General features: G+C 55.2%; 1 protein-coding gene and 1 long non-coding RNA gene across 16 annotated transcripts in view; both read right to left on the bottom strand.

Moving 5' to 3' along the window:
- Nucleotides 1–2073: 2073 nt before the first annotated feature.
- ARHGEF10L (Rho guanine nucleotide exchange factor 10 like) overlaps nucleotides 2074–21920 on the bottom strand; it is a 55686-nt gene continuing 35839 nt past the window's right edge. For 3 of the 7 annotated variants that reach the window (XM_085559002.1, XM_085559003.1, XM_085559004.1), the window contains 11 exons: nucleotides 20060–20175; nucleotides 19826–19953; nucleotides 18032–18132; nucleotides 14593–14714; nucleotides 13574–13660; nucleotides 11870–12090; nucleotides 10885–11039; nucleotides 7834–7976; nucleotides 6308–6482; nucleotides 3941–4063; nucleotides 2074–3042 (listed from right to left, as the gene is read on the bottom strand). In XM_085559002.1, coding sequence (XP_085415128.1) covers nucleotides 2552–3042; nucleotides 3941–4063; nucleotides 6308–6482; nucleotides 7834–7976; nucleotides 10885–11039; nucleotides 11870–12090; nucleotides 13574–13660; nucleotides 14593–14714; nucleotides 18032–18132; nucleotides 19826–19953; nucleotides 20060–20175 — 1862 coding nt within the window. In that variant the 3' untranslated portion in view covers nucleotides 2074–2551. Of the gene's footprint in view, nucleotides 3043–3940; nucleotides 4064–4084; nucleotides 5460–6307; nucleotides 6483–6582; nucleotides 6784–7833; nucleotides 7977–8315; nucleotides 8420–10884; nucleotides 11040–11869; nucleotides 12091–13573; nucleotides 13661–14592; nucleotides 14715–18031; nucleotides 18133–19825; nucleotides 19954–20059; nucleotides 20176–21920 lie in introns of those variants that run through there. The other 4 variants (XM_085559000.1, XM_085559001.1, XM_085559005.1 and 1 more) reach the window with 4 other exon arrangements.
- LOC146765678 (uncharacterized) lies at nucleotides 14722–18025 on the bottom strand. 9 transcript variants are annotated; one of them, XR_014949809.1, is made up of 3 exons: nucleotides 17317–18025; nucleotides 15873–17159; nucleotides 14722–15699 (listed from the first exon to the last, which is right to left on the bottom strand). It is a non-coding gene; the product is annotated as an uncharacterized LOC146765678 (long non-coding RNA). The 9 variants fall into 9 exon arrangements; XR_014949814.1 differs by having other exon boundaries at nucleotides 14722–16243; nucleotides 16317–17159; XR_014949808.1 differs by having other exon boundaries at nucleotides 14722–16557; nucleotides 16736–17159.

Genomic DNA, 21920 nt, shown 5'->3' with positions numbered 1-21920 from the left:
TCTCCTCTCAAACTGGCTTTGCTTCCTGTGAACCCCCATGGGAAATCCTGGGAAGGTTTTCCAAAGGGGATGAGCTCCCACAAGTCATGGACACTCTGGTTTCCAACCTGTCCATGCATGGAAAGTATGGATTTACCCCTCCTTCCATGGAATACTCAGAAGCTCTGCCCACCTTGGGGATGAAATATTCCTGCACTTCTCCCCTGGAATTGGCTCTGCTCCCTATCTACCCATACTGGAAATCCTGGGAAGTTCTTCCAAACGGGATGAGCCGTCACAAGTCCCACTTCCAGCCCCTCATCCCGCGGAATTCCCGGGAGCCGCTGCCGCCTGCGGAGCTCGTCAATCAGCCCCCAGTGCAGCCAACGTCGGTGATTTTTATCCGGGGCCGCTGCGGTGTTGGTGCGCAGGAACCAGACCACGAAATCCCTGGATCCGGAGCATTCCCAGCTCTCCGGCGCCCGGAGCAGCTGGGCCGTGCCGGGGTGAGGCGTCAAACGCCGCCGAGTGTCCCTCGATGCCACCGGATGTCCCCAAGGCGGGCGACGCAGCCGGAGTCGGACACGGCACCCCCGGGGACCTGCCCTGGAATCAACCCCCTGACCCCAATTCCCAGCCTGGAATGGGAAATGTGGGAATAGCACCGCTGGCCCCCGGCAATCCGGCTCAGAGAGAGCGGGAGCAGCAAATCCACTTTTCTTTGGGATCGTGTCGGCCCCTGGAGCTGGATCGGCCCCGCGGGGGCGGCGGATGCTCCGTGGATTCCACGGATGGAGTGAGGGCTGGGATGGGGAGAGGGGAATATCCCTGAGAGGGTTGGGATGAGGAGAGAATATCACTGAAAGGATTGGGATGAGGAGGGAATATTGGTTGGGATGAGGATGGAATATCCCTGAAAGGATTGGGATGAGGAGGGAATATCCCTGAAAGGATTGGGATGAGGAGGGAATATCGGTTGGGATGAGGATGGAATATCCCTGAGAGGTCTGGGATGAGGAGAGGGGAATATCCCTGAGAGGGTTGGGATGAGGAGAGAATATCACTGAAAGGATTGGGATGGGGATGGAATATCGGTTGGGATGAGGATGGAATATCGGTTGGGATGGGGATGGAATATCCCTGAGAGGTCTGGGATGAGGAGGGAATATCGGTTGGGATGAGGATGGAATATCCCCAAGAGGTCTGGGATGAGGAGGGAATATCCCTGAAAGGATTGGGATGAGGAGGAAGTATCGGTTGGGATGAGGATGGAATATTGGTTGGGATGAAGACGGAATATCCCTGAGAGGTCTGGGATGAGGAGGGAATATCGGTTGGGATGAGGATGGAATATCCCTGAGAGGTCTGGGATGAGGAGGGAATATCAGTTGGGATGAAGACGGAATATCCCTGAGAGGGTTGGGATGAGGATGGAATATTGGTTGGGATGAAGACGGAATATCCCTGAGAGGTCTGGGATGAGGAGGGAATATCGGTTGGGATGGGGATGGAATATCCCTGAGAGGGTTGGGATGAGGAGGGAATATTGGTTGGGATGAAGATGGAATATCCTTGAAAGGGTTGGGATGAGGAGGGAATATCCCCGAGAGGTTTGGGATGAGGATGGAGGGAATATCCATCAGCAGCTCCCATTCCAGGGCTCAGGAATATCCATCCCATCACAGGGATGCTCGCCATGGAATTCCCATTACAGGTGGGAATGGATCCAGTCCCAGGATGAGTTCCCTGCTCCCTGGGCTGGGATTTTTCCAGTGTCAATGGACAGGGTGGAAGTAGAGGAAGGAGGGGTGGATTTTCCCTCCATCCCACCCCATTCCCAGTGGGAAAAGAGGAAATTCTGGGGGTTTTTACCTGATTTTTAGGATGTGCAGCTCCAGGTGGGGGGGGTGCATCAGAATCCCAGAATTCTGGGATGGGCTGGAATCACCTTGAAGCTCATCCTATTCCATTGGAAACCTGCAATCCCCAGCTGCTCCAAGCCCCTTCCCAGAGCATTCCCGGGGAAGCAGAACCCTTGGAATGCTGCCCCCAAATCCCAGAGAAGCCCCAAAGCCACAAACCAAGGAAACCACGGCCATTCCTATGGGATTTATTTCCACACTCCCCCTGTTTTCCTTTCCTTGGGAAGCCGAGAGGGCTCGGCTCCCAAATCCAGGGGATTTCAGTACCTCGAATTCCAGACCCTCAAATTCCCAGTCGGGAACAGGAGTGGATATTGCAGCCGGAGCCGCTTTTTCGGGAGCTGCTCCCGCTCTTCCCGGCATTCCCAATATATACAGATTCCTTCTTTTTACAGGTAATAATTTACAGCCTATTTATAATCCAGGGATTTCTATCTCTAGGGATTACCCCCACACACACACACACACGCACACGCAGGGAAACCGGGAAAACCCCGCCGCTCCCAACTCCAGATCCGCCGGATCTGGGGGAGATTCCCACGTTTTTCCCAGTTTTTTTTTCCTCGCAGCGGCTCAAGCGCCCAGGGCGGCGCCGCTCCCGGGAATTCGGGGCACTCCTGAGGTAGGAAATTCGGGAATTCCGGGCAGGCTCACAGCGCCAGCGGGAGCTGCCAGATGAGCAGGGAGCTGTCGGCGGCTCCGGAGCGGCGCGCGGATTCCGCCCGGAAATCCCGGTAGCCGCGGCCTCCGGAGACGATGGCCACGGAGGAGATTTCCTTGCGGGAAGAATCCCGGGAGCAGGGCCGGCTTCGCACCCACACGTCGGGATCGTCGGCCAGCTCGTAGATGGATCCGTCCTCCTCGGCGTGTCCCGGCGTTCCCGGCGATCCCGGCGCCGCTTCCCGCACGGAGAGCAGCTGGCCGGGCAGGTGGGCCGTGGAGCGCAGCCGGTATTGTAACAAAATCCCTTTTTTCCGCATTTCCCGCGGCTGGAGCCCCTCCGGATCCGGGGATTTCTCCTCCTCGGGCTCGTCGGGCTCGTCCTGCTCGGTGCGGAGGGCGTCGGGGGCCAAAGGGCTCAGAGCCAGCGCCAGGAACTGCACGGGGCCGGCGTGGCCGTTCAGGGACACCATCCCCTTCCCTGGAAAACAGCGGGATCGGGATGGGAATGGGCCGGGAACGGGAACGGGAACAGTGGGATGGGAATGGAAACAGTGGGATCGGGATGGGAATGGGCCGGGAACGGGAACGGGAATAGCAGGATGGGAATGGAAACAGCAGGATGGGAACAGGAACAGCGGGATGGGAACAGAAACAGTGGGATGGGAATGGAAACAGTGGGATGGGAACAGAAACAGTGGGATCGGGATGGGAATGGGCCGGGAACGGGAATGGCGGGATGGGAACGGAAACAGCGGGATGGGAACGGAAACAGCAGGATGGGAATGAGCCTGGGAATGGGAATGGAAACAGCGGGATGGGAACAGAAACAGTGGGATCAGGATGGGAATGAGCCTGGGAATGGGCCAGAAATGGGCTGGGAACAGAAACAGTGGGATGGGAACAGAAACAGTGGGATGGGAACAGAAACAGTGGGATCGGGATGAGAATGAACCTGGGAATGGGCTGGGAATGGAAACAGCAGGATCAGGGTGGGAATAAAACTGGGAATGAGAATGGAAGTAGCAGGATAGGAAAACGGAAACAGCCTAGGAATGGGCTGGGAAAACACAAACAGCAAGACTGGGATGGGAATGAGACTGGGAATGGGCTGGGAACAGAAACAGTGGGATCAGGATGGGAATGAGCCAGGAATGAGCTGGGAATGGGAACAGTGGAATTGGGATGGGAATCAGCTGGAAATAAGATGGGAATGGTTGGGAATGGGTTGTGGATGGGAACAAGCCAGGAATGGGCTGGGAATGGTGCTGATTTTTGGGAACAGTGTTGGGTTTTTTTGGGGAAAAACGCTGTTTTGCGGGAACGTCGCTGTTTTCCCGGGAAGGTCGCCATTTTCCCGGGAAGGCTGCGGGGCTCACCGGTGATTTTCGGGATGCCCTCCAGGCGCGGCACGGGCAGCAGGACGATGATTCCCAGATCCGTCCCCACCCAGAGCGAGCCCTGGCACAGCAGGAGGCTGGTGACGCGCACCTGCTTCTGCCCTGCAGCGGGAAAAACCGGGAAAACCGGGATCAGGGAGAAGCCCACGGCCCAAATCCCAGCCGGCCGCGGGGTTTCCGTAGGGATCAGCCTCGGGAAGATCCCGGCAGATCCGCACCCAGAGGGGAAGCACTGGGAACAGAAAGGAAATAAAAAAGGGAAAAGAAGAAGTGGGAGAAAAGCAAGATTCCAGCAGGAAATGAGGATTTTATGGGAAGGAATTAACCGGAGTTGGGAAAGCGAGAAATCCAGGGAAAGATTAACTCAGGGAAAGAGAAAAATCCAGGGAAATCGATCGAGCCACGGTGCTGCGGCTCATGAAGGAGCTGCCACATTCCAGAGGGTTTGGGAGCAGGAGCTCAAAGGGATTTAATCCCAACGCTCCTACCTGGGAATGCAGGATGGGAAGGATATCGGGATACTGGGTTAGGGACATGCCCGGAAAAAGAGGGAAAACGGAAAAAAACAGGGAATGACACGAGTCTGGTGCTCGGAACTAATGAAGGGATGATGGAGCTGTGGAGTGGGAATGAGGCTGGGATAAGCCAGAGAGGGAGCGGGAATGAGGCTGGATAACCTGGAGTGGGAATGGGAATGGGAATGGGAATGAGGCTGGATAATCTGGAGTGGGAATGGGAATGAGATTGGGATAACCCAGAGAAAGAGCAGGAATGAGGCTGGATAACCTGGAGTGGGAATGGAATGGAATGGGAATGGGAATGGGAATGGGAATGGGAATGGGAATGGGAATGGGAATGGATAACCTGAAGTGGCAATGGGAATGGAATGGGAATGGGAATGGGAATGGGAATGGGAATGGGAATGGAATGGGAATGGGAATGGGAATGGGAATGGGAATGGGAATGGGAATGGAATGGGAATGGGAATGGATAACCTGGAGTGGGAATGGGAATGGGAATGGGAATGGGAATGGGAATGGGAATGGGAATGAGGCTGGATAATCTGGAGTGGGAATGGGAATGGAATGGGAATGGGAATGGGAATGGGAATGGGAATGGGAATGGGAATGGGAATGGGAATGAGGCTGGATAACCTGGAGTGGGAATGGGAATGGAATGGGAATGGGAATGGGAATGGGAATGGGAATGGGAATGAGAATGGATAACCTGGAGTGGGAATGGGAATGGAATGGGAATGGGAATGGAATGGGAATGGGAATGGGAATGGGAATGGGAATGGGAATGGGAATGGGAATGGGAATGAGGCTGGATAACCTGGAGTGGGAATGGGAATGGAATGGGAATGGGAATGAGGCTGGATTAACCTGGAATGGGAATGGGAATGGGAATGGGGAATGGGGAATGGGGAATGGGGAATGGGAATGAGGCTGGATAATCTGGAATGGGAGTGGGAATGGGAATGGGAATGGGAATGTGGCTGGATAACCCGGAGTGGGACAAGGATGGGATCACGGGATAAATCTGGGATCCAGAGATGGGATCATGGGACACAATTCCCTCCCCGTTCCTCGGGAAAGCCGCGGATCCCGGTGGGATCCCCTGGGCTGCCCCATTCCCTCATTCCCCCCGCGTCCTTTAATTAACCCCCCATCAGCTGTTAATTGGCATCCCGCTGGGCAGCAGCAAGGTCCCATGCCCCAGGTCTGTATGGATTAGTTAATTAACTCCCACCCCTCGTTAGTGCTAATTGGGCTCTCACTAGGCAGCAGCAAGGTCCCATTCCCTAATCCCCCTGAATCCATTCATTAATCGCTCTCATTAGTTATTAATTAGGATCTCACCAGGCAGGGTGGTCCCATTCCCTGATTCCCTGGATCATTAATTAATGACCCAAATTAAGGCTGTTAACTGCTCACCAGGCAGCAGCAGGGTAATCCCATTCCCTGATTCCTCATGGATCCAGTAATTAATAACCCTAATTAATGGTTAATTCTCACTGGGAAGCAGCAGGGTAATCCCATTCCCTGATTCCTCACAGATCCATTAATTAATGACCCTAATTAAGGGCTAATTGCTCACCGGGCAGCAGCAGGGTGGTCCCATTCCCTGATTCCTCATGGATCCATTAATTTATGACCCTAATTAAGGGCTAATTGCTCACCGGGCAGCAGCAGGGTGGTCCCATTCCCTGATTCCTCATGGATCCACTAATGAATGACCCTAATTAGCGGCTAATTGCTCACCGGGCAGCAGCAGGGTGGTCCCATTCCCTGATTCCTCATGGATCCACTAATGAATGACCCTAATTAGCGGCTAATTGCTCACCGGGCAGCAGCAGGGTGGTCCTGGTGGCCACGTTGATCTCCTGGAGGTGCTCCTGGGTCTCGGTGTGGAACAGGCGGATGGAGGAACCCTCGGCGAAGGCCATCCACACCCCGCTGCCCGCCCGCACCATCAGCGTCACGGCCGCCGCGGGCTCGGGGTGCGCCTCGAAACGGTGCTGGGGGACCCCGCAATTCCCGGGATTACCCACATTCCCGGGATTCCCCACATTCCCGGGATTCCCCACATTCCCGGGAACATCCACACCCCGCTGCCCGCCCGCACCATCAGCGTCACGGCCGCCGCGGGCTCGGGGTGCGCCTCAAAACAGTGCTGGGGGACCCCAGAATTCCCGGGATTACCCACATTCCCGGAATTCCCCACATTCCCAGAATTCCCAGGAACATCCACACCCCGCTGCCCGCCCGCACCATCAGCGTCACGGCCGCCGCGGGCTCGGGGTGCGCCTCAAAACGGTGCTGGGGGACCCCAGAATTCCCGGGATTACCCACATTCCCAGGATTCCCCACATTCCTGGGATCACCCACATTCCCGGGATTCCCCACATTCCCGGGAACATCCACACCCCGCTGCCCGCCCGCACCATCAGGGTGACAGCTGCTCCGGAACAGTGCCGGGGGATTCCCAACGTTCCTGGGATTACCCACATTCCCGGAATTCCCAGAATTCCTGGTCCTAGAGTGCCAAGCTCCACCAGGCCTTCAGCTCCCAGCCCTCCCTGGTGGAATCCAGCCCCATTCCAAGCCCCTCCAGGGCATTTTCCTATTGCTCTTCCCATTCCCCATTCCCCTTTCCTGGTCCTGTTCCCATTCTCCTTCCCATTCCGGTGCTTGTTCCCGATCCCGCTCCTATTCCCAGTCCTGTATCCTTCCCAATTCTCAATTCCAATACCCAATTCTCAATTCCAATACCCTTCTCCAATTCCCATTCTCCTTCCCATTCCCACTCCTGTACCTGTTCTGATCCCGTTCCCATTCCCACTCCTGTACCTGTTCTGATCCCATTCCGTTCTTCTTCCTCTTCCATTTCCAGCTCCCATTCCTGTTCCCATTCCCATTCTCATTCCCACTTCCATCCCCATTCCCAATCCCCGTTCCCGATCCCGCTGTTCCTGCTCCCACCCCTATCCCCATTACTGATCCCATTCCTGTTCCCATTCCTATCCCCATTCCTGATCCCGATCCCCGTTCCCGATCCCGCTGTTCCTGCTCCCACCCCTATCCCCATTCTTGATCCCGATCCCGGATCCCGATCCCGCTGTTCCTGCTCCCACCCCTATCCCCATTCTTGATCCCCATTCCTGATCCCGCTGTTCCCGCTCCCACCCCTATCCCCATTCCTGATCCCGATCCCTGTTCCCGCTGCCACCCCTATCCCCATTCCCGCTCCCCGTTCCCGATCCCCGTTCCCGCTGCCCGTTCCCGCTGTCCCCGTTCCCGCTGTCCCCGTTCCCGCTGCCCGTTCCCGCTGCCCGTTCCCGCTGCCCGTTCCCGCTGCCCGTTCCGTACCTGGCTCTGCAGCTCGGCTGTTCCCAGGACGCAGACGAGGTTCTGGGAGCTGGCCCAGAGCGACTCCTCCAGCGCCAGCAGCGCCCGCACGGGGCCCGGCCCCGCCCGCAGCACCCGCACCGAGCCCGCGTCCCACAGACCCTCTGGAATGGGATCACCGGGATTGGGAATGGGATCGGGAACGGGCCCTGGCCCCGCCCGGAGCACCCGCACCGAGCCCGCGTCCCACAGACCCTCTGGAACGGGATCGGGAACGGGATTGGGAATGGGATCACGGGAATGGGATCACGGGAATGGGCCCCGGCCCTGCCCGCAGCACCCGCACCGAGCCCACGTCCCACAGACCCTCTGGAACGGGATCACCGGGAATGGGGTCACGGGAATGGGATCACGGGAATGGGGTCAGGGAAGGGCCCGGCCCTGCCCGGAGCACCCGCACCGAGCCCGCGTCCCACAGACCCTCTGGAATGGGATCGGGAACGGGATTGGGAATGGGATCACGGGAATGGGATCACCGGGAATGGGGTCAGGGAAGGGCCCGGCCCCACCCGCAGCACCCGCACCGAGCCCGCGTCCCACAGACCCTCTGGAATGGGATCACCGGGAATGGGATCACGGGAATGGGGTCAGGAATGGGGTCAGGGAAGGGCCCCGACCCCATCCGCACCCAGCCCGTGTCCCACAGGCCCTCTGGAATGGGATCACGGGAACGGGGTCAGGAATGGGATAACAGGGAACGAGAAAACATGGAACAGGATAATGGCACAGAGTAACAGGGAATGGGATAACAAGAGGGAATAACAGGGAAAACAGGGAATGCTGAGCACACATGGAATGGGATACCAGGGAAAACAGGGAATGCTGAGCCCACATGGAACAGGATAACAGGGAAAACAGGGAATGCTGAGCACACATGGAATGGGATACCAGGGAAAACAGGGAATGCTGAGCCCACATGGAATGGGATACCAGGGAAAACAGGGAATGCTGAGCACACATGGAATGGGATACCAGCGAAAACAAGGAATGCTGAGCACACACGGAATGGGATACCAGGGAAAACAGGGAATGCTGAGCCCACATGGAATGGGATACCAGGGAAAACAGGGAACTTAGCAGAGCTGGGAAGATCCAGGTGCAGCTGTGCCCCACAGGGTCATTCCCACTTCCCAACATTCCCAAAATTCCCTTTTCCCACTGCACTGGAGCAGGGAAGGAGCGGCCATCTCCACCCTGAGGGCTCCTTGGAAAAGCCCAAATTCCCTTTTATTTAATGGATTTGCTCCACTCCAGGCCAATCCATCTGGGAGCAGCTCCGATCCATCAGCACTTTCCTTCTTTTTATTCCCAATCCATGTTTTTGTACCCAAACCCTCGGATCCCAGGACTTTGGAGCCTTTGGATGCTCCAAGCCCTGCTCCCAGCAAACCCCAATTTCCAGGGAAAAGGAGCGATTCCAGGGAAGCTCATTCCTCCCAAGAAATCGGGATGAGGTTAAGAACTCCCCCCCGTGGCTGCTGTTCAATCAATTCAAATTAATTAAATCCCTTTAATTGGCTCCCAGCGCTTCCATCATTTGGGAAAGGGGACGGGCACAATCCCAAAAATCCACATTCAGGGGGATTCGGGATTGAGCCAGGTGCTGCTTTTCCTGGAGACAACCCGGAATCGTGCCCGAAAATCCCGCAGGATTCCCGGCTCTTCCCAACCCCCCCAGGGATGAAAACGGGGAATTTCCCAAGCCAGGAATTCCTGCAGAACGGGGAATGGCACCTCAGCAGGATGGGACCTCAGCCTGAGCCAAATCCCGGGAAAATTACCCCAAAATCCCGGGAATAAAGGGAATTTTCCGCCTGGGGGGGTTGGAGGGGACCAATGCCATTTCCAGCCCCAACACTGGGAATTTTGGGAAGGCAAAAATTCCCATTCCTCGTGATCCCACCCTGGATCTTGCAGCAGCCCCTCTCCATGACCATTTCCCCAAGGTTTTCCCCCAAAATGAGTTTGTTGGGATCCACCACGGGAAAATGGGATTTCCCTGCTCTGGGGAAAGGGGAAAAATTGGGAAAACAAAGGAAAAATGGGGATTTATCCTAAATGGGATTTATCCACAGGGAACATCCTAAATGGGAATTTATCCCAATCCCAAGGGGATATCCTAAATACAGATCCTAAATATGGATTCATCCCAATGGAAGAGCCTAAATTTGGATCCTAAATATGAATTTATCCAGATGGGATATCCTAAAAGGGGATTTATCCCAATGGGATATCCTAAACAGGACTTATCCCAGTGGGATATTCTAAATGGGGATTTATCCCAGTCCCAACAGGATATCCTAAATATGGATTCATCCTGATGGGATATCCTAAATGGGGATTGATCCCAATCCCAATGGATTATCCTAAATGGGGGTTTATCCTAAATGGGGATTGATCCCAATCCCAATGGATTATCCTAAATGGGGATTTATCCTAAACGGAATCCATTCCAATCCCAATGGGATATCCTAAATGGGGATTGATCCCAGTCCCAATGGGATATCCTAAATGGGGATTTATCCTAAACGGAATCCATTCCAATCCCAATGGGATATCCTAAAGGGGGATTTATCCTAAATGGGGATGGATCCCAGTGCCAGCAGGATATCCTAAGGGGGATTGATCCCAGTCCCAGCAGGATATCCTAAACAGGAATTGTTCCCAAAGGGGGATGGATCCCAGTGCCAGCGGGATATCCTAAACAGGAATTGTTCCCAAAGGGGCTGGATGGATCCCAGTGCCAGCGGGATATCCTAAACAGGAATTGTTCCCTAAGGGGCTGGATGGATCCCAGTGCCAGCGGGATATCCTAAACAGGAATTGTTCCCAAAGGGGCTGGATGGATCCCAGTGCCAGCGGGATATCCTAAACAGGAATTGTTCCCAAAGGGGCTGGATGGATCCCAGTGCCAGCGGGATATCCTAAACAGGAATTGTTCCCAAAGGGGGATGGATCCCAGTGCCAGCGGGATACCCCGCGGGGCGAATCCCGTTCCGGGGTTGTGCTCACCGGGGGTGCGGGGGAAGGCGGCCACGCTGCCGTCCTGCAGCCCGGCCAGCAGGAACGCGCGGCTGCTCCGCAGGCTCAGCACGGGCGCCGCGCCCGGCACGCGGCAGCGCTGCAGCACCGGCGTCCCCGCCGCCACCGCCCCGAACACCAGCACGCTGCGGGACCCGCACGGCGCCGTCGGCACCGCATCGCCGGATCGGGATCCGCGGGATCGGGAGCGGGATCGGCCCCGGAGCGTGGGGAGAGAACGGGATCGGGAGCGGGATCGGCCCCGGAGCGTGGGGAGAGAACGGGATCGGGATCATTGGAATCGGCCCCGGAACGTGGGGAGAGAACGGGATCGGGATCATTTGAATCAGTCCCAGAGCGTGGGGAGAGAACGGGATCGGGATCATTGGAATCGGCCCCAGAGCGTGGGGAGAAAACGGGATTGGGATCATTGGAATCGGCCCCGGAGCGTGGGGAGAGAACGGGATTGGGATCATTGGAATCGGCCCCGGAGCGTGGGGAGAGAACGGGATCGGGATCATCAGGACCAGCCCCGGAGCGTGGGGAGAGAACGGGATCGGGAGATCGGGATCATCGGGATCAGCCCCGGAGCACAGGGAGAGAATGGGATTGGGATCATTGGAATCGGCCCCGGAGCACAGGGAGAGAACAGGATCGGGATCATTGGAATCAGCCCTGGAGCATGGGGAGAGAGCAGGACTGGGATACGGATTGGGATCGGCCCTGGAGCGTGGGGAGAGAACGGGATCGGGACCATTGGGATCAGCCCTGCACTGCAGGATTTGGAATTGGGGCTGGGATTTGGGATCAGAGCTGGGACTTGGGATGGGATTCAGATGGGAGCTGGGATTTGGGATCGGGGCTGGGATCCGGGATCGGGGCTGGCACTCGGGATCGGGGCTGGGATCCGGGATCGGGGCTGGGATCCGGGATCGGGGCTGGGATCCGGGATCGGGGCTGGGATCCGGGATCTCACCTCCCGTCCTGCAGCCCCAGGCACACCGCGGGCTGGGGGGCGCTGGGGGTCGGCTCCGGGCCCGTTCCCGGCCCCGCGGGATCCTCGGCCTGCGGCTCCGGGATGAATTCCATGCACAGCACCGGGGCCGGCACCGGGAAGGATTTGACGGTTCGGGGCACGGAGCGGTTCAGGGAGAAGATCTCCACCTGCCCCCCCGCCCCCTCCTGCCCCCCTCCCACCTGCAGGAAAACGGGAAAAGCGGGAATGAGCGTCCCGGGATCCCAGCAGAGCCATCCCAAATCCCAAATCATCCCAAATCCCAAATCATCCCAAACCCCAAATCATCCCAAACCCCAAATCATCCCAAATCCCAAATCATCCCAAACCCCAAATCATCCCAAACCCCAAATCATCCCAAACCCCAGAGATCTCCACCTGCCCCCCACCCCATCCTGCCCCCCTCCCACCTGTAGGGCAGGAAAACCAGGAATGAGCATCCCGGGATTCCAGCCAGAGCCTCCCCAAATCCCAAATAACCCCAAATCCCAAATAACTCCAAACCCCAATTCCCAAACCCCAAATCCCAAACAGCCCCAAACCCCAAACAACCCCAAACCTCAAATAACCCCAAACCCCAGATAACCCCAAACCATCCCAAATCCCAAACAACCCCAAACCCCAAATCCCAAACCCCAGATAACCCCAAATCCCAATCCCCAAACTCCAAACCCCAAACAACCCCAAAACCCAAATAACCCCAAACTCCAAATCTAAAATAACCCCAAATCCCAAACCCCAAACTCTAAACCCATATAACCCCAAATCCCAAATAACCCCAAACCCCAGATAATCCCAAATCCCAAATCCCAAATGCCAAATCCCAAACCCCAGATGACCCCAAACCCCAAATCCCAAAGCCCAAATCCAAAACCCCATATAACCCCAAACCCCAGATAACCCCAGAACCCACATCCCAAACTCCAAATAACCCCTGAACTCAAAGCCCAAATCCCAAACCCCAAATCCCAAATCCCATATAACCCCAAACCCGAAACTCAAATAACCCTGAATCCCACACCCCAGATAACCCCAAACCCCAGATAATCCCAAACCTAATACCCCAAATCCCAGACCCCAGATAACCCCAAACTCCAAACCCCAAATAACCCCAAACCCCAAATAACCCCAGACTGCAAACCCCAGATAACCCCAGACTCCAAATCCCAAACCCCAAACCCCAAACCCCAGATAACCCCAGAACTCAAACCCCAAACCCCAATCCCAAACTCCAAACCCCAAATCCCAAACCCCAAACCCCAGATAACCCCAAACCCCAGATAACCCCAGACCCCAATCGCAAACCCCAGATAACCACAATCCCCAAACCCCAATCCCAAACCCCAATCCCAAACCCCAAACCCCAAACCCCAAACCCCAACCACAATCCCCAACCCCGAATCCCAATCCCAACCCCCAAACCTCCGATAACCCCAATCCCAAACCCAATCCCAATCCCAAACCCCAATCCCAATCCCAAACCCCAAACCCCAAACCCCAATCCCAATCCCAAACCCCAAACCCCAACCCCAATCCCCAACCCCGAATCCCAATCCCAACCCCAACCCACAAACCCCTGATAACCCCAACCCCAATCCCAATCCCAATCCCAACCCCTGATAATCCCAATCCCAATCCCAATCCCAATCCCGGGTCCGTGCTCACCCAGAGGAAGCCCTGGGGCAGGGAGGTGCTGACGGCGGCGCAGCCCAGCAGCGAGGAGCGCACGGGGTTGTGCACGGCGGCGCCGAGCTGGGAGCCCAGACCCGGGACTGGCACCGGATCCGGCTGCCAATCCCAACCTGCCCTTGGAATGCCCCAATCCCGCCTTTCCCAGCCCCTCCACCATGGGATTTGTGCTTTTCCACCCCAAAAAATCATGGATCACAGGGGAAGAGGATGGAGAAACCAAATTGTCCCAAAATGTGCATGGGATGCACGGCGGCGCCGAGCTGCGCGAGCCCAGACCCGGGACTGGCACCGGATCCCGCTGCCAATCCCAACCTTCCCTTGGAATGACCCAATCCCGCCTTTCCCAGCCCCTCCACCGTGGCATTTGTGCATATTTTTGTCCCAAAATGAGCACGGGATGAGTGGGAATCCCAAAATTCAGGATCCCGCTGCCAATCCCAACCTGCCCTTGGAATGACCCAATCCCGCCTTTCCCAGCCCCTCCGCCATGGGATTTGTGCTTTTCCACCCCAAAATCCCGGATATCAAGGAAAAGGAGATGGAGAACCCAAATCAACCCTGCTTTTCCCAGCCGGATTTGGGATGTTCCATCCCCTCCAGGGTGGGATTTGTGCTTTTCCCAGCTGGATTTGGGATTTTCCATCCCCTCAGGAACAGGATTTGTGCCTTTCCCAGCTGGATTTGGGGTTTTCCATCCCCTCCCAGTGGGATCTGTGCTTTTCCCAGCTGGATTTGGGATTTTCCATCCCCTCAGGAATGGGATTCGTGCCTTTCCCAGACGGATTTGGGGTTTTCCATCCCCTCTAGGTTGGACTTTGTGCCTTTCCCACATGGATCTGGGATTTTCCATCCCCTCAGGAATGGGATTTGTGCTTTTCCCAGCTGGATTTGGGGTTTCCATCCCCTCAGGAACAGGATTTGTGCCTTTCCCGGCCGGATCTGGTGTTCCCATCCCGTCCGGGCCGGCACTCCGGGGTTTTCCCGGCTCTCACCTGCAGATCCAAGGCTTTGGAGGAGAAGGCTGGAATGTGGCAGCACAGGACGGGGCAGCAGAAGGGAGCTCGGCTCTTGGTGTCCTCGTCGGGGCAGAGCCAGCCCGGCTGGTTCTCCTCCCCTGCGGAAAACCGGGATCACCCCCATCCCAATCCCCGTTTTCCATGGATTCGGGACGTGCCTCGTCCCCTTCTCAGAATTATTGCAGCGTGGAGAGGGGAAAAATCCCAAAAAAAAACAAATTTACGGGAAAAAAAAATCCCATTTTAAGGCGTTCCCTCGTATCAGGCTGGGATGGGGAGTGGGTTTTGGCTCGTGGATATGGGATTATCCCGGATTTCCAAAAAAATAGGGAAAAGCAATCAGGATTATCTCACGTCTTTTAAAAAATGGGGAAAAAAAATGGGATTATAGCACATTTAAGGAAAAAAGTGAAAAGCAAACAGGACTACCCCAGATTTCAAACATATAGGGAAGAGCAAACTGGATTATCCCAGATTTCATAAAAAATGGGGACAAGAAAATGGGATTATCCCAGGTTTTTTTAAAAATGGGTGAAAAAAAGGGATTATCCCAGATTTCATAAAAAATGGGGAAAAGCAAACAGGACTATCCCAGATTTCAAAAAAATAAGGAAGAGCAAACAGGATTATCCCAGATTTCATAAAAAAATGGGAAAAAGGAAATGGTATTATCCCAGATTTTTTTAAAAATGTGGAAAATAAAATGGGATTATCCCAAATTTTTTTAAAATGGGAAAAACCAAACGGGATTATCCTAGATTTCATAAAAAATGGGGGAAAAAATGGGATTATCCCAGATTTTTTAAAAAATGGGTGGAAAAAATGGGATTATCCCAGATTAAAAAAAATGGGGAAAACCAAACCTGAAGTGTTAAAAACTGGAGAATCCCCGAAGATTCCAGCCTAGTGCTCCACAGAAATTCCAGATTTTTTTCCCAACATTCCCCAAACTTCCCAAACCTTCTCCAAAAACCTTCCAACCTTTTCAAGAACCTCCCCAAAACTTTCTGAAGAACCTCCCCGAAACCTTCTCCACAAGCTTCCCCAAAGCCTCCCAAACCTTCTCCAGAACCTCCCCAAAACCTTCTCCAGAACTTCCTGAAACCCCGAGAACCTTCCCAACATTCCCCAAACCTTCTCCAAAAACCTTCCAAACCTTCTCAAGAACCTCCCCAAAACCTTCTCCAAAAATTCCCAAACCTTCTCCACAAGCTTCCCCAAAGTCTCCCAGAGCTTCTCAGGAACCTCCCCAAAACCTTCTCCAGAACTTCCTGAAACCCCAAGAACCTCCCCAACATTCCCCAAACTTTCCCAAACCTTCTCCAAAAACCTTCCAAACCTTCTCAAGAACCTCCCCAAAACCTTCTCCAGAACCTCCCCGAAACCTTCTCCACAAGCTTCCCCAAAGCCTCCCAAACCTTCTCCAGAACCTCCCCAAAACCTTCTCCAGAACTTCCTGAAACCCCAAGAACCTCCCCAACATTCCCCAAACTTTCCCAAACCTTCTCCAAAAACCTTCCAAACCTTCTCCAGAACCTCCCCAAAACTTTCTGAAGAACCTCCCCGAAACCTTCTCCACAAGCTTCCACCAAAGCCTCCCAAACCTTCTCAAGAACCTCCCCAAAACCTTCTCCAGAACTTCCTGAAAGCCCAAGAACCTCCCCAACATTCCCCAAACCTTCTCCAAAAACCTTCCAAACCTTCTCCAGAACCTCCCCAAACCCCAAGAACCTCCTCAGCATTCCCCAAACTTTCCCAAACCCTTTCCAGAACCTCCCCAAAACCTTCTCCAGAACCTCTTGACTGTCTCCGAGAATTCCCAAACCTTCTCCACAAGCTTCCCCAAAGCCTCCCAGAGCTTCTCCAGAACCTCCCCAAACCCCAAGAACCTCCCCAACATTCCCCAAACTTTCCCAAACCTTCTCCAAAAACCTTCCAAACCTTCCCCAGGACCTCCCCAAACCCCAAGAACCTCCTCAGCATTCCCCAAAATTTCCCAAACCCTTTCCAGAACCTCCCCAAAACCTTCTCCAGAACCTCTTGACTGTCTCCAAAAATTCCCAAACCTTCTCCACAAGCTTCCCCAAAGCCTCCCGACCTTCTCCGAGAATTCCCAAACCTTCTCAAGAACCTCCCCAAAACCTTCTCCAAAAACCATCCAAACCTTCTCAAGAACCTCCCCAAAACCTTCTCCAGAACTTCCTGAAACCCCAAGAACCTCCCCAACATTCCCCAAACTTTCCCAAACCGTCTCCAAAAACCTTCCAAACCTTCTCCAGAACCTCCCCAAAACCTTCACCGAAAATTCCAAAAACCTCCAGAACCTCCCCAAACCCCAAGAACCTCCCCAACATTCCCCAAACTTTCCCAAACCATCTCCAAAAACCTTCCAAACCTTCTCCAGAACCTCCCAAAAACCTTCTCCAAAAACCATCCAAACCTTCTCAGGAACCTCCCCAAAACCTTCTCCAGAACCTCCCCAAAACCTTCTCCAAAAACCATCCAAACCTTCTCAAGAACCTCCCCAAAACCTTCTCCAGAACCTCCAGACCTTCTCCGAGAATTCCCGAACCTTCTCCACAAGCTTCCCCAAAGCCTCCCAGAGCTTCTCCAGAACCTCCCCAAACCCCAAGAACCTCCCCAACATTCCCCAAACTTTCCCAAACCTTCTCCAAAAACCTTCCAAACCTTCCCCAGAACCTCCCCAAACCCCAAGAACCTCCTCAGCATTCCCCAAACTTTCCCAAACCATCTCCAAAAACCTTCCAAACCTTCTCCAGAACCTCCCCAAAACCTTCTCCAAAAACCATCCAAACCTTCTCAAGAACCTTCCCAAAACCTTCTCCAGAACCTCCCGACCTTCTCCGAAAATTCCCAAACCTTCTCCACAAGGCTCCCCAAAGCCCCCCAGACTCCTGGAGGACCTCCCCAAGCCCCAAGAACCTCTCCAACATTCCCCAAACTTTCCCAAACCGTCTCCAAAAACCTTCCAAACCTTCTCAAGAACCTCCCCAAAACCTTCTCCAGAACCTCCCGACCTTCTCCGAAAATTCCCAAACCTTCTCCACAAGCTTCCCCAAAGCCTCCCAGAGCTCCTGCAGGACCTCCCCAAGCCCCAAGAACCTCTCCAACATTCCCCAAAGTTTCCCAAACCTTCTCCAAAAACCTTCCAAACCTTCTCCAGGACCTCCCAAAAACCTTCACCGAAAATTCCCAAACCTTCTCCAGAACCTCCCCAAAACCTTCTCCAAAAACCATCCAAACCTTCTCAAGAACCTCCCCAAAACCTTCTCCAGAACCTCCAGACCTTCTCCGAGAATTCCCGAACCTTCTCCACAAGGTTCCCCAAAGCCCCCCAGACTCCTGGAGGACCTCCACCCCGCTCGTCCCGCCGGTCCCGGAGCAGGGCACTCACGCAGGCCCATCTTGGCCAGGTGCAGCCGGTTCACCCAGCAGATCTTGCTCAGGGGGCTGGGCGTGATGAACACCACCATGACGCTGATGGGGCGGCCGGACCTGCGGGACACGGCGGCCTTCAGCCTCGCCGCCATCCTCCTCCTCATCTCCATCCTCATCCTCCTCACCTTCAGCCTCACTGCCATCCTCCTCATCCCCATCCTCATCCTCACCTTCAGCCTCACCACCATCCTCCTCATCCCCATCCTCATCCTCACCTTCAGCCTCGCCGCCATCTTCCTCATCTCCATCCTCATCCTCACCTTCAGCCTCGCCGCCATCCTCCTCATCTCCATCCTCCTCCTCACCTTCAGCCTCGCCGCCATCCTCCTCATCTCCATCCTCATCCTCCTCCTCACCTTCAGCCTCACTGCCATCCTCCTCATCCCCATCCTCATCCTCACCTTCAGCCTCACCACCATCCTCCTCATCTCCATCCTCATCCTCACCTTCAGCCTCGCCGCCATCCTCCTCCTCATCTCCATCCTCATCCTCACCTTCAGCCTCACCACCATCCTCCTCATCTCCATCCTCATCCTCACCTTCAGCCTCACCACCATCCTCCTCCTCCCCATCCTCCTCCTCATCCTCCTCCTCACCTTCAGCCTCGCCACCACCATCCACTTCCTCCCCATCTTCCTCCTCATCGTCGTTATCGTCATCCCCATCCTCCTCCTCATCTTCAGCCTTACTCCCATTGTCATTGTTATCATCCTCCTCCCCATCTTCGTCCTCCTCATCTTCATCCTCACCCCATCATCCTCCTCCTCCCCATCCCCATCCTCCTCCTCACCTTCAGCCTCGCCTCCATCCTCCTCCTCCCCATCCTCCTCATCGTCGTTATCGTCACCCCCATCATCCTCCTCATCTTCATCTTCATCCTCATCCCCATTATCCTCCTCCTCATCCTCATCCCCATCTTCGTCCTCCTCATCATTATGATCTTCATCCTCACCCTCCTCCTCATCTTCATCCTCATCCCCATCATCCTCCTCATCTTCAGCCTTACTCCTGTTATCATTGTTATCATCCACCTCTTCATCTTCATCCTCACCCCATCATCCTCCTCCTCATCGTTAACTCCCATCATTCTCCTCCTCCTCATCTTCACCATCCTCCTCCTCATCTTCATCCTCACCCCCATCATCCTCCTCCTCATCTTTGTCCTCATCCCCATCCTCGTTATCATCCTCAACCCATCTTTGTCCTCCTCCTCATCGTTAACTCCCATCATTCTCCTCCTCCTCATCTTCATCATCCTCATCTTCATCCTCCACACAATCATCCTCCTCCTCATCTTCATCCTCAACACAATCATCCTCCTCATCCCCATTGTTCTCCTCCTCCTCTTCCTCATCCTCTTCTTCCTCATGATCTTCATCCTGCTCTTCATCCTGCTCCTCTTCTTCCTCATCCTTCCCCTCATCCTCCACATCTTCCCCCTCCCCCTCTCCCTCATCCTCCTCTTCCTCTTCCCCAACTTCTTCCTCCTTCTCCTCCTCCCCCTCCCCTTCCTCATCCCCATCCTCCTCATCTTCATCCTCATCCCCATCATCCTCCTCATGCCCCACTGTTCTCCTCTTCCTCATCCTCTTCTACCTCATGATCTTCATCCTGCTCCTCCTCTTCTCCCTCATCTTCCACATCTTCCCCCTCTCCCTCACCCTTCTCTTCCTCTTCCTCCTCGCCATCTTCTTCCTCCTCCCCTTCCTCCTCCTCCTCCTCCTCCTCCTCCCCGCGGCTCCCGGCTCACTTGTCGGGTTTCCCGGGCAGCAGCAGCCGCAGGCGGCACTTGTTGGCCGAGTGGATCTCCTCCTCCTTGACCTTCATCATCCTCTGCAGGGCCAGGCACCAGTCCTGGGCCACCGTCATGTTCAGGTTCTGGAGAAGGTCGGGAGCCTCCCTCAGAGCCGGGACCAGCCCGGATCCCGGATCCCAGATCCCGGATCCCGGATCCCGATCCCCGATCCGCCGGCGCGGGCGGTACCTGGTAGGTGCCGTGCAGGGTGCTGACGAGCAGCGTGATCTGCTCCACCACCGCCAGGTCCTTCTGCAGGTCCTGCAGCTCCTGGAAGAGCCGCGGGGGGCCCAGGTAGACCTTATCTTTGGGGGCAAAAAGCGGGATTTCGGGATTTCGGGCACACGGGGCCCCGAGCCAGCGCCGGCGGGGGCAGGGACGGGCTCCGTGGGTGCTGAGCCCCAGAGAGGAGAAATCCCCGAAATCGCAGCCCACCAGGGTCACCCCAGCAGGAAGGAGGCCCTGACCACCTCCCAGAACGGTGAAATCCCCTAAAACCCCCAAATCCTCTAAAATTCCCTAAATCCCCTAAAAAAACTCAAATCAACACCCCAAATCCCCTTCAACACCCCAAATCCCAGCCCAGGGAGGTTCTCCCACCAGGAATGAGGCCCCGAGTGCTGCGTCCATGACTCCATCACCCATCAGAGCAACGAAATCCCCTAAAACCCCCCAAATCCCCTAAAACCCCCCAAATCCCCTAAAATTCCCCAAATCCCCTAAAATTCCCCAAATCCCCTAAAACCCCCCAAATCCCCTAAAATTCCCCAAATCCCCTAAAACCCCCCAAATCCCCTAAAACCCCCCAAATCCCCTAAAATTCCCCAAATCCCCTAAAATTCCCCGAATCCCCTAAAACCCCCCAAATCCCCTAAAATTCCCCAAATCCCCTAAAACTCCCCAAATCCCCTAAAACCCCCCAAATCCCCTAAAACCCCCCAAATCCCCTAAAATTCCCCAAATCCCCTAAAACCCCCCAAATCCTCTAAAACCCCCCCAAATCCCAGCCCAGGGAGGTTCTCCCACCCAGAATGAGGCCCTGAGTGCTGCGTCCATGACTTCATTACCCCTCGGAAAGATGAAATCCCCTAAAACCCCCCAAAATCCCCTGAAATTCCCCAAATCCCCTAAAACTCCCCAAATCTGCTAAAACCACCCAAATCCCCTAAAACTCCCCAAATCCCCCAAAACTTCCCAAGTCCCCCAAATCCCCTATAACTCCCAAAATCCACTAAAACACCCCAAATCAATCAAAAAAACCCAAATCCCCTAAAACTCCCCAAATCCTCCAAAATTCCCCAAATCCCCCAAAACTCCCCAAACCCCCCGAATCCCCTACAACACCCCAAATAACCTCCAAATCCCCTAAAACCCCCCAAATCCCCTAAACCCCCCTAACCCTAACCCAAACCCCCAAACCCCCCAGCCCCGGGCTCACTGTGCGCGGCCGGGCCGGCGGGCGCGTGCCGGTGTTGGAAATCCCCAAATCCCCTAAACACCCCAAATTCCTTAAAAAAAACCCAAATCCCCCAAATCCCCTACAACCCCCCAAATCCCCTAAACCCTCCAAATCCCCTAAACCCCCCAAATCCCCCTCAAACCCCAAACCCCCAAATCCTCCAGCCCCGGCGCTCACTGTGTGCGGCCACGCCGGAGGGTGCGTGCCGGCAAGTGCCGGAGTTGGAAATCCCCCAAATCCCCTAAAAAAACCCCAAAACCCCCAAATCCCCTACAAGCCCCCAAATCCTCCAAATCCTCTAAACCCTCTCAAACCCCAAATCCCCCCAAACCCCCCAGCCCCTGGAGCTCACCGTGCACGGCCGGGCCGGTGGGCGCGTGCCGGCGTTGGAAATCCCCAAACCCCCCAAACTCCTCAAACCCCCCAAACTCCCCAAACCCCCCAGACCCCCCAAACCCCCCAGACCCCCTCACCCCCAGCCCCGGGCTCACTGCGTGTGGCCGGGCCGGCGGGCGCGTGCCGGTGTTGGAAATCCCCAAATCCCCAAACCCCCCAAGCCCCCCAAATCCCCCAAACCCCCCAATCCCCCAA

Source organism: Lonchura striata, chromosome 21 (assembly GCF_050655825.1).
Source record: "Lonchura striata isolate lonStrDom1 chromosome 21, ASM5065582v1, whole genome shotgun sequence".
Taxonomy (NCBI): Eukaryota; Metazoa; Chordata; class Aves; order Passeriformes; family Estrildidae; genus Lonchura; species Lonchura striata.
The sequence above is the reverse complement of the archived record's forward strand: the minus strand, read 5'-3'. Positions and strand labels throughout refer to the sequence as shown.